General features: G+C 41.3%; 1 protein-coding gene across 1 annotated transcript in view; it reads right to left on the bottom strand.

Annotated features, from left to right (window-relative positions):
• Window positions 1-6,035, bottom strand: part of TMIE (transmembrane inner ear) — a 55,869-nt gene extending 49,834 nt beyond the window's left edge. The window contains exon 1 of the mRNA XM_075211421.1: window positions 5,708-6,035. Coding sequence (XP_075067522.1) covers window positions 5,708-5,809 — 102 coding nt within the window. The 5' untranslated portion in view covers window positions 5,810-6,035. The remainder of the gene's footprint in view (window positions 1-5,707) is intronic.
• Between the last annotated feature and the right edge of the window lie 6,863 nt (window positions 6,036-12,898).

Genomic DNA, 12,898 nt, shown 5'->3' with positions numbered 1-12,898 from the left:
ATAGTGGAAGGAGCAGGGTCCCCCAGCAGCACAGAGTATATCAGGAGATGAGTGATGTGTTAGTGAGGACAGGGCTGCATGTGACAGGGGCAGTGATATGATGTGAGGAGGGGAATGGAGGCAGCGGGAAGCAATAAACTGAGACTTATATAGTGGAAGAATTTTTAGCAAGCACATACCTCACCCCAAATGAGTTCAAACAGTCCCCCAGGGACCTTTTATAATCCACCATTGGCTGAGAAGATCCCATGACACCAAATTGAAGGATACACTTAGGGGCAGATTTTTCCTGTGTTCTACGTATATGAGACCTTATATCAGTTGCATTGGTCGCTATGGTTACTGTTATCTGATTGATCGAAAGTTTGCCACTAATTGATGTTTAAAGCGAATGATAACAAAAAAATTAGCTATCGAAACTGAACAACCCTTTGCTGAAAGGCGATGAGCTCAGTATAATCTCCGTGATTATGTCTCATTATGGCTGCTGCTCTACAAATTAGCAGATGGCTTTATAAAATAAACATTATTAATAGCCCGAGATTAAGTTGGCAAAATCTGTGCCTGTTATTATAAAACAGCAATTAAGAAGACCCGGCAGAGGAAGGGGGGAGGGGGGAGGCACCTGTTCGGCTGTGATAATAATCCCCACGAGGCCGCTGCCTGGTATTTGGCGATAAGCTCAGGATACAGTAACACTGAATGAGGCTCAGCGCAGTCACGCTAGATATACGCAGATTCGTCTGATGCCGCTGTGTAATTAGACCATAAAGGAATGTTACAGGACATTGCTTGTTATAGAGGGATATTGAACCATGTTCGAGGATATCAGATGAGGAAGATAGAGAACATACATCTCTACCACATGGAAGAATTAAACTAAAACTGATTAAAAATAGAAATTATTTGACTGTTGCTCTGCTAGGTCATACATTAGGCAACGTAGGCTCTCACCTACGGCCCACTCGACAAAGGGGTCAGATAATTCTACCTTGTTTTGAGGGTCTACATATTCAGCCGTTGTCCTCCAATTTTACATTTTTTTTTTATGATTTTTGTTTTCCACATTTTATTTTTGCCTTTTAATTTTCTTCATTAAAGATGGGTTTTGATCAACAGACCCCTGTATGTGTTTTTGTTTTCTATTTTACAAATAGATAGGGAGCAAATCTGTATCTTGTCTTGGGCCTCGTGGAGCTTTAATTAGGCTTTGGTACATGGGGGAATTGAATTATCTTGTCAGAACAGTCATAGCAGTTGTTCACTACACACTGCCATATTTCTAGGAAGTACTATATATTTTATGGTTTACATATTGTTCGAATCCCCCATCACCCACACAGACAATCATACATAGCCACAAAATAGCACACATACACAGAAACCTTCCACAGAATCTCTTTCCATACCCCACCCAACTATTCTCACATACAATGTTGTTTATTAACACATTTTTATTCCTTTCAAATTTCAATTTTGTTTTTTGTTTTTTTTTTTCTAGTCAGTAATGAAAGTTTTGAGAATTTACTCATTAAAAGTATAAATTTTGGCCAATATAATAAATTATCCTGTGCATCAAACCGCAAGCGATTCACTCATCCCATTTTCAATAATTGTCATTATTCGCCAAAACCCCTTTGTCAGGACTCATTTGGTATCACTAGAGTCTGGTGGCACACTACCCTTGGCATCCTAAGCCCCGCCCCATTCACAAGCCACACCTCTTTCATTTAGACCATTCTCTAGCATCATCAATACTCTCCAAGTTCATAGTTCACTTTTATTTATTAATTTTTTGTTTATTGAGACAATCTACAGAGTAAATATGGATTGGGGGGGGGGGGGGCAAGGCAGAGCCAGATCATTCCCTTTGTAAAATAGGGTCTTGGTAGGGCCCATTTGAGGTCCAAATTAGTATCTTGCCAATGGCCCATTGGAATTTAATCCAGCTCTGGGGATTATGAGGACTGTGGGAACTGGAAGCAGAAGGATCGCCCCACCAATGGCTGCTGGTCACAGTAGGGGAGAGGTCACATTTATATTGATTAGAGAGATAAAGATGTGAAGGTACATCAGGGAGAGGAGGAGAAGGTGGATCTCAGGTGTTGGTTAGAGGGGAGATGTGGCCGGTTCCCCTCATCTCCCACATGGTCAAGATGACTGCTGCAGCATCGAATGGGTTAACACCTGATGTCGCTGTGCCTAATGGTTGAAACCTCAGCACTAAGGGATTAAAGCTGTATTAAAGGGTATGTTTATTAATTTAAATGTAAATATTACATGTATAGACATGTGGCGCTGGTTAGTAACCGGCGCACAGCACCAGTAAGTGCTAAGCCCTGGCTCTGGGCACTGGGAGCGTAAATGTATTTATTTCATATTGTTTATGTATTGATTTATGAGGTAATACACCATGTTGGAGGAAGCTTGCTTTTGTAAGAAAGGAAGAAAGGAACTCCTATGCTAATTAAGTATTTTCATCTCAGAGTGACCAACATCTTTTTTAGTCTGAAGCGGTTGGGGGTGTTACCTTTCTATTCTGGGTAATTTTTCATCCATTGTCTTAGAATCAGTCTGAATAATGGAACAGCAAGCAATTTGGGAAATCACAGATTGATGTAAATTTTGTTAAATTTAAATTGTGTTATCTCCAAGTCTAGAAAATATTACATCCTGAGGGTAAACATCGGATATAATATCTCGGACTTTGTGGTGCCACCTGGGATCAGTGGGCTGGCTTACCCCCAACCAACATGTGTGCCACAAACTGTATAAAAAGAGCCCTGTTTGACCATATTATGTATTATACCATCTGAGCTTATGGAAAACACTAGTACCAAAAACTAGTGCGTAACTGTCCTTATAAGGACTTCTTGAGTAAACATCACTCATTAAGGATCCTGCTTTGATGGCTACTTACCTTCTGCAATTCCTGTGACCTACAGATTAGACCAATCTAATCCATCTAATAACAACACTCTGCCTACTCCTCTCAGCTCTGGCCAGTGTGATAGGCAAAGGGGAACCATCCCCAGCAGCTCTGACCTAAAGAAACAGATCAGGAGTACTAGCCCAGTTGCCCAACAAGGGGGTACACTAGCAGCTAGAGTTTCCCAGAAGAAGTGGTTCTAGATGTCGGTGTAGGAGCCTAGTAGTGGCAGCAGCAAAAGCCCCTCCTACTGCGGTTAGAGGGGCGCAAATGGAATAAAGAAAGGGGACGGTGGCAAGTCAAGCCCCGCCAGTCACCAGCAACATGACAGGGTGGGATACAAGGTCCATCCTGTCACAGGAGACTTCTGATGGATAATGGGTGGATGATGGTGTCAATATTGCCTTTGAAGTAGGTGGGGTAATTCAAGTGATTGTACTTGTGACGGGAAGAGAAGCAAGTTAAATTTGGCTAAGAGACAATGAAGATTGGTAACATGAATAACTTTAAGGACTTAATGTAGGTATGTTGGGGAGAGAGAGGGGCAGGATTAATTTGTGGTGGAGGAAGTCAGCGCCGGAACGAGAATTCCTCCATCAGCACTTGGCAGTATGATTGGCCGGTGGTGGGTCTGTTTCCAGTACCAGGTTTGGGATTTGAATCGCTGGAGATGATCTGCGCTGGCCGGAGATGCCCTGTCTAGGGCCGCAGTGACTGAAGAACTAGACTGCTGCATCAGGCGATAACAGGGCAGTAATAGGAGAGAGGAATCGAACAAGTGGGGCTGAGAAAAATATTGGTTCAAGACCAGTTAGGTGTCACATGTGCGCATGGATTTGGCTGGAGGGGGAGTTGCAGGAGGCATATGAAGCAGAAAGGAAGGAGGCTGTGGTTGGAGAGCAGGAAGGACAAGTTGGAGAAGCTAGAGAAAGAACAGAGACAGCAAGATTACCAAATTACCACTGTAAGCAGTCAGGAAGAACCAGATATAGTCACCAGCAAAGAGGTGCTGCAGCAGCTACACAACTACCAAGTAGGTGGTAGCAGGTTCCAGTGAAGAAGGCTGGCGGTGACAGTTCTCCTGTAAGTGGGTGCAACATTGTGGTGGGTAGGTGACACTTACAGTGGTGGGTAAGAAGCATCAGTAGGAGTGGTCACGGTGGCTCAGTGGTTAGCACTTCTGCCTCACAGCACTGGGGTCATGAGTTTAGTTCCCAACCAGGCCTTATCTGTGTTGAGTTTGTATGCTCTCCCTGTGTTTGCGTAGGTTTCCTCCAAGTGCTCCCCCACTCCAAAAATATACTGATAGGTTAATTGGCTGCTATTAAAAGGACCCTAGTCTGTCTGTGTGTGTGTCTGTGTGTGTCTGTGTGTGTGTGTGTGTGTGTGTGTGTGTGTGTGTATGTTAGGGAATTTAGACTGTAAGCTCCAATGGGGCAGGGACTGATGTGAGTGAGTTCTCTGTACAGTGCTGCGGAATTAGTGGCGCTATATAAATGATGATGATGATGAGTGGTCAGTACTATCAGGTACTGATGGTAAGCGGAACCCCAAAACAAATCTGTATAAATAAACCCCCTACCAGGTGCAGATGAAGCCCCTTCTGTCACACACATCTATACTTTAACTTACATCCATTATTCAGCTTTTTACAAATACCAACATGTATGTATCACTGTTCACTGATGTACAATCTCTCAGTGTTCAGGGCACAGTTACCCACAGTAAATACGTTACTTTGTGCCAGCTGCGCCGATCTGATTTCACCTCAATCTTGTACAACTGGGGGATTTTTTTCACTCCTGATTGAGAGCGACCTCAGATCTGATGCCCCGCTAACATGTTACATGACCCTTTAAGTGTCTTCTTATATCCGTATGTCTACATTAAAGAGCACAGACAGAAACCATTCATTCCGACGTATAATAAAACTGCGTGCAAACTATTTTACCTACTCAAACATTGCAATAAATATTACTAATGGTCCCAAATGTCCTTTGATAAACTTAAATATATCTAATGCAATACCCAAACCTACAGTAAATCTATATAATCAGAAGTATGACATCTAATACCAAGGACAGACTAATATTATTGCTGTATAGTATTTAATAGATTATTCCGTGCAAAATACAGTTATATAGAGAACAGAGGGACAACCCAAATATGATTATATAGATAAATTCAAAGACATAGGCACTTTCAATGAACCCTTCCTAATCAAGGTTATTGTCTTAGTACCCTGTGAAAATGACAATCATTGAGAAGAGACAATCACACAGTAGCAAATAAATAATCAATACATAGCAAAATAGCAATATCTGCATAAGTAATCGCATGTCCCAGTTTGGATTTAAGTCCGTGTTGCTGAATCAGTGTAGGATTCTTATCAGATATTGTTAAAGAAACTTAATTCCAGAGACAACATGAAAAGCTTAACAATGTTAGAAGAATGTAGTGTTACAATGTATCTAGTGTAGAATGTATCTAGTATACAATGTATCTAGTGCAGAATGTATCTATTATACAATGTATCTAGTGTAGAATGTAGTAAAATGTATCTAGTATACAATGTATCTAGTGTAGAATGTAGTAGAATATATCTAGTATGCAATGTATCTAGTGTAGAATGTAGTAGAATGTATCTAGTATACAATGTATCTAGTGTAGAATGTAGTAGAATGTATCTAGTATACAATGTATCAGGTACTCCCAGAGATCATTATATTGCCTGTGTCACTCATCACCTGACCCCAGGCATCCATGCGGATCTCTTACCTCTACCATCTGACAGTGTGCAGGTCTCATAGATACAGACACAAAGTACAGCAGAATCTTCAGATGTGTGGAAAAAGCCCTGTGATGTTGGTCCCACGCCATCTTCCAGCCACTGTGGATCAGCCTCTTCCTCTCTCTCCCTGGTCACTTGGATAAAGGGCTAGACAGGCCAGTTGATTGATAGCCAGCTAGCCTCTGCCTGCTGTCCCAGAGCCTGTGTATCTTCCTGCAGCTCCCTGTGTTCTAGTGTGACAGCCATACAGCAAGATGCTTCTCAGGGGGATAATTAATTAATGAGGCTGGTGTAATTTACACTGACTGCTAGTGGGCAGGGGGTGGGGAACATTCCTGGGTACAGTTCAGACCTGACATGGAAAGCTGGAGAAAACTGACGTCTGTCCTTCATACGTTACTAAATAAATCTTCTTTTCTGTTACATTTATTAAACTTTGTTTCATGGACTGACCTGAATGAACAGGTGATAGTAGCTGTTTCCATTATCTGTGTATCATATTATTACATAATAACCAATGTATGTAGCAGGAGAATATGTTAGTTTGTGTAGGATTATTGTTACAGTTAAAAAGAGATTTAATTATCTTCATTTATTTACATAGCACCAGCATATTAAGCTGTGTAGATATGTAACTATGGATATGTATACATGTAAATAAAAATAAATATTCAAATATATTATTATTGTCAACATTTTTCATTTTATAGCGTCAGAATATTTGGTAGCACTTTACAATGGGAAGTAAACATAGCAATTAAACGAGTCTGGATAATAACAGACAATGGGGTATATTTACTAAACTGCGGGTTTGAAAAAGTGGAGATGTTGCCTATAGCAACCAATCAGATTGTAGCTGTCATTTTGTAGAATGTACTAAATAACTGACAGCTAGAATCTGATTGGTTGCTATAGGCAACATCTCCACTTTTTCAAACCCCGCAGTTTAGTAAATCTAGCCCAAGGAGTTAAAAGTCCGCTCATCACAAGACAGTATATATAAAGTCTATCCCTAAAATCTTTGGGATTCTATAAAAGTATTTGTTGTGTAATAATCTTCATTAAATACGCTCTTTTTTTCCTCGATCCAAGAAACTGGGGGGGGAAAGGGTAAGACGAGAAAAAAATATATAGTGTAGTAAATTGGTACAAAATTGTAGAACCTGTGATACCCATTACTATATAAGTCATCTTAGTGTGTTATTAACACCAGGGGTATATTTACTAAACTCCATGTTTGAAAAAGTGGAGATGTTGTCCATAGCAGCCAATCAGATTCTAGCTGTCATTTTGTAGAATGTACTAAATAAATGATAACTAGAATCTAATTGGTTGCTATAGGCAACATCTCCACTTTTTCAAAAATGCAGTTTTGTAAATATACCTCCAGGTCAGCTACATATGAAGAAAATGGTGGAAATACTTTGTATATTTCCACCGCACAGAAGTCACACAGTACCACTCATCTACAGTTTATCATCGCCGCTGAAAAATTACAGATACATACAAAGAAAAAATCAAAGATTGAAACTGGATGTGGTTCAGATGTACAGTAGTAAAAGTAGAACTGATTGTAGTTACAGAAAAAAAAATCAAAGCTTATATGGTATAAACAACAGTGGTCGTGATTCACTGAGGCACCTACATGCTGATATCTAGTGTATTTTGCGCAATATCGCTCTGCGCATGCCCAGAAACAAACCATACTCCAGAGAACACAGAAACATCCAATTCATCTTCGAGTGCATAGGACACTTACTACAGTCAGGGCCGGTGCTAGCCTCCATGGCGCCCTAGGCATTTTTACAAAATCGGCGCCCCAGCCCCCCCCCCCCCCCCCCCCGCAACAATCGGCGCCCTCCTCCCTCCTCCCCCCTCACCCCGTCTTTCCTTACCTCACCACCGCCGCCTCTCTGCTCCATCTCCTCCCCTACACTCACTGACACTAATGCTGTGCGGCGGCCGTGATAGGTATGGTCAGCGGTCGCCGCACAATTTTAAAGTAATTTTCATTCTGGAGGGCGCCCTCCAGAGCCCGGCGCCCTAGGCAAGTGCCTAACCTTGCCTAATGGGAGCGCCGGGCCTGACTACAGTCTACGTTTTCATGGGCAGAACGGCAAGGGGACGGGGTGTATGCACATGGTCAATGCACAGTAAGTGTGCCAAGCTGGAGCGCACGCAGCAGCGTCCGATTCAAACTTTGGGCATCTCTTAGATACGTGATTTTCTGCCGTATGCTCTATTCCTGCCGTATCACCTGCTCCAAATACAGGTCAGGTGTAAGTGCTGATTACTAGTGATGACGGCTGTGTATACAGCTAGGACATGTGTCTGTAATCAGGAGCAACTGTAACAATGTATTTTATGTACAATAGACATTAATAACATCCTAATATATGCACTTTATGGAGAAAAAAAGCAAAAAAAACTTTTTCCATTTTTAAATGTTTTGTCATTAATGACTATGGGCCTGATTCATTAAGGGACTTAGGAAAGTCATGTAGCACACAAATATCAACTTTAAATGTCAGTGTACAAATAAGCTATCAAGTATTTGTGTGCTACATGCAAAAACAGTCAGTATTTAACTTATGTGCAAAACAGAATACTAATTTGCACCCCTTGCATTGTAACATGGTTTTGTCCAGAAGACTGAAATAAGAAACTTCTTAATTTAAGTTCCTTAATGAATCAGGCCCATAATCTGCAATAACCAGTCGTCTTACTGGTCTTTCACCTGGAGGAGTGAATGAGGTCCAGCAAGAGCAAAATTAGAGACATCTTCACTGAGGCTTAGTAGAGAAAACAAGACATCGACGGATACCAGTGACTACGGCTGGTAGACAAGTGGAGATCTCCAAACACTGACCCCACATGACGTGGGCAACCTTCTCATTGAACAGATGACCTCAGGATTGGATGAGGGCTCAGATGGAGAACTGTCCACAGCAGGTAGATGACAACTCTACTTGTGATTTATGTGAACAAAATGTTAAGACTTTGGCACCTTAAGTGACACTGATTTGGACAAACAATGGCCCCAGTTAAGCTTTGCATGTAGTCTGGCAGATGGTGGAAGGAACATCCGTAGACTAATACCTGATACAGTTGTTTGGTGCCACTTACTTGTTAATAATCCGATTGAAAATTAAAAACAAGAGCTTACAATTTAAAGAGATATAGATAAAAATAAATATTCCCATGAGGATGACATATCTACTATATAAATGCCTAGTGGCGTGTGTGAAAAAAAAAAAAAACAAGCTGCAGCGCCACCTGCTGGGCAGAGTTATACACTGACCTATATATTTCTTGAAGGAGAAGTGTCAGTTGAGAGTGGTTGGTGGTTGCCAGGGGTGACAGTGGGGAGTTTTTAACACCTTAAGTAGCTTGATGAAGGATGTGGCGATGAAGATGAAGGATGAGGTGATGGAGAAAAATGATGAGGTGGTGACATGTGGACAAAACCACGTTAAAAAAGGGCGCTTGCGCCGGGAAGTAACGCTCTTCCCCTGAGGAGGCCTGGGCTAGGCCCAAATGCATGACAAGAACCTTTTTAAGACCTTAAGTAGCTTGATTTGACTAGAATGCATGAGTATCATGCACGGGTTAACTTGTTATAGATATAAGCTATATAAACGGCCACATAAATTATACTAACCCTACAGATCGTCAATAGCTCAGACACTTAGTGAGTATGTAAAACCGCGTATTAAACTGTGCTTATCTCTGAGAGACACATTAGTAATTATGTTAATTCTCCACATTCCCATTATTTGCTCAGTAAATAAATGACTTTGAGTCCATGTTCGGATCCTCTTCATCTTCTCCATGAAGCAGTTTCCTGTCCTTCACTAAACGCATTTCCCCCCTGTAGACGTGAAATATCAATGCTGACAACTTCCTCTCTATTTCCAGATACAACCAGGGCATGGGAGTTAATTGGAAATAATATTTCAAGGCAATAAATAAATGAGATGGGTGGAAATAAATGGTTTATTCATTTTAAATGAAAGACGTCATTAAAGACATTCTTGAACTTTCAGAATGTGGTGAGTTCAGTATGAGTCAGAACTTGATACAATGTTATAATAATCTTCTCTCTCCCTTCAGCTGCCTTTATCATGTAGCCATTCAGCGACGTGTCCGTATCACCCATAATTATTTGCAGTCTGTCTAGATGAGAATGGGACGAGTTAAAGATTAACCTGTTTTTACATTTGTATCCCCAAATAAAAAGATGATTTGCAAATTATTAATATTTTGCTGATTCCTGAATCTGTTTCTAACCTATCTACTTGGGATCTGAAGGTTTCAGTCAACTTGTATATTGCGTTTGTAAAGATGGTTGTCTGAGCTCTTACATCTCCTCCCTTCCTAACTCACTACAATGAAACTTGTCAGGAAGTCCCACTAATGTTAACTTGTTAGTTTTTTGCAGAAGAGCTGATGATTAATTTTATTTACATATAATAGATATGAAAAATGAATAAAATGTTTGCAAATCATTATAGTGATTTTTTAAAAAAAATAAAAAAATATAAAATAGTATCTCCTTTAAAGGTATCGATCACTTTTACCTCACCCCATTCAATTACCAAGCTTCAAGGATTTGATTTGTCAGCAGCTAAACTTCATGATAGACTGGTGGGGATTCAATAAATTGAAGGTTCGCACAGCCTGGGAGATTTGCCTCTTGAATGGTAACTCTCAATAGTCTGTTCCCCTCACCTCTGATCTCCTCGTCCTCTGTGTAATGTTTCCTTAGTTCTAGTTGTGTTGTCTTATCTACGTCCTTTCTGTATAGTCTCTTGTATTGATCTTTACTGATTCTGTTGTTCTCTTGTGTCTTACATATCTATATTTTTTCTATTTATAGTTTGTTGATTATACGGCGCTGCATATTCTGTGATTATTATTATTATTATTATTATGATTATTAATAATTTTTATTTATAGGGCGCCACTAGGTGTCCGTAGCGCCGTACAGGGACAAACGAAATTACAAACGAGGTCAGACAGCACAGTACAGTAAACAATAAGCACAGTAACTCAGTGAGCTCAAAGCACAGCTAGAGAGGGCGGGGGAGGGGAGAGGGGAAGGTCCGCCAACGACGGAGTCCAAGAGGGAAGGCACGGATGACAGGGAGACCCCCAAGGGGAGAGGAGGAAGCGAGAGGGGACGGGGGGAAGAGGGTCCTCAAGGAGGAGTGCTAAGTAGCTGGAGAGCAGAGTTAACAGTGGTGAAGACAGGAGGAGAGAATACCCTGCTCAAAGGAACGTACAATCTGAGGGTTGGGGTAGACAGACAGAGAGACACTGGGGAGAGATGGAGGAATGGAGGATAAGGGAAGGGGAAAGAGGGGAAGAGGCAGAAGAAAAGGTAGTAAATTAAGTGGGAGACTGGATGTGATGCCATCTAAGTAATCGATGATGATGATAAAAGGGCATGAACTGCCTGGTGACACTTAAATGTTAAAAGATCATTTCAGCTCTCCGACATTTTTCCTTTCACAGTCTAAAAGGACCTAATAGATCTATCTATCTATCTATCTATCTATCTATCTATCTATCTATCTATCTATCTATCTATCTATCTATCTATCTATCTATCTATTCTACATCTTATAGTTAAGTACACTTTGCTTTGCTGCATATTCTTCATTTTTGGCGGTCCGGGCTGTGCTTAGCTCTGTCTACGATCGGCTCTCACATCAGTGTCATATAGTGATTTCAGAAATTCTAACAAAAACTATTACAATTTAACCCCTAACAAAGTTGTGCACTTACAATCAAGGTTTGTCTTGCCAAACTTATTTTAATATAAATATATATTTTTTGCATGTTTTGCACATTACCATTTATTTATATAATGCCAACATTTACACAGCGCTGTACAGAGAAATTTAGTTACTCACAGTCCCTGCCCCATTGGAGCTTACAGTCTAAATTCCTTAACATACACACATTAAGGTTAATTTTGTCAGATACCAGTTAACCTACTAGTATATTTTTGGACTGTGGGAGAACAGCGGAGACTCCTTATTTTAAATTCTTAATACACATTCAACTTTAAAAATGTGTGGACACAAGTTGAGGAGCCGGTATCCTAACCACTTAGAACATTAATATTGTCACGGGCACTAGGAGTCTTTACCCAGGGATCACCAGATGGTAGGCTTACCCGAGCAATGTAGATGGTAATAGGGTACTCTGGTAGCTGGGTGATCACGGAACATGAAATGATGGCCGATGAGATGCTCAGGAAAGTCTATGACTAGCAACACTGGTAATAATGAGGTAATGATACACAAGGAACTGTATGGACAAGGACACGTGAAGGTAGTCAGTGGTCTGCGATAGCAAGTTGTACCACTGCTATAGTGAGGAGGAATGTCCAACAGAAGCAAGGAGGTGATGAGAGTCAGCGGTCTGCGGGTAGCAAGTTGTACCGCTGTCTGAGTGAAGGAATGGAATCCAGGTGGAAGTATCCAGGTAGTCAGTGGTCTGCGGTAGCAAGTTGTACCACTGCTATGTGAGAGGATAATGGAACAGGTGATACCGGAAACAGGGATCAGTGGTCTGACATCAGCAAGTTGTACCACTGAATATATATGTGAGGAGGTGCACGGGGGAAGACTGCAACACAGGATATACACAGGCACCTTATACACGATCCACAGTAATATGCACAATATAGATATATATATATATAAATGACTGATCAGGTCTGCAATCTAGAAAGTCTCTTGAAGTAGTCCAGCACAATGATAACACAGTCAATGATGGCAATAGACTCAGCGGATAGCAGACTCCAGAGAGAACCAAACACAGTCCAGCAAGATATGCAATACACAGCCCAGTCAATGAGAAGTATGCATACCGTGGTTCAGCAGTAGCAGTCAGATGGGATTGCAGCGGTACCTGAGCGGCTGGAGGGCGACTGGATAGGAAGTCCCTGGATAGGTGAAGCAGCGGTCTAGCAGGTGCAGCGCACAGGTGAGTAGACCAACAGGGACACGAATCCAGAGGAGTCAGCAACACGTGGAACTGGACTCATAGGGGACCCAGGAGAATGGAGATGATCCAGCAGAGGGTAGTAGATGAGATACAAATCCAATGCTGACAGGAGGGTAGAGACCAGTGGAACACGTGAAGGCGTGGAGAGTGGATCAGCA

This window comes from Mixophyes fleayi, chromosome 5 (assembly GCF_038048845.1).
Source record: "Mixophyes fleayi isolate aMixFle1 chromosome 5, aMixFle1.hap1, whole genome shotgun sequence".
In the NCBI taxonomy this organism is placed as follows: Eukaryota; Metazoa; Chordata; class Amphibia; order Anura; family Limnodynastidae; genus Mixophyes; species Mixophyes fleayi.
The sequence above is the reverse complement of the archived record's forward strand: the minus strand, read 5'-3'. Positions and strand labels throughout refer to the sequence as shown.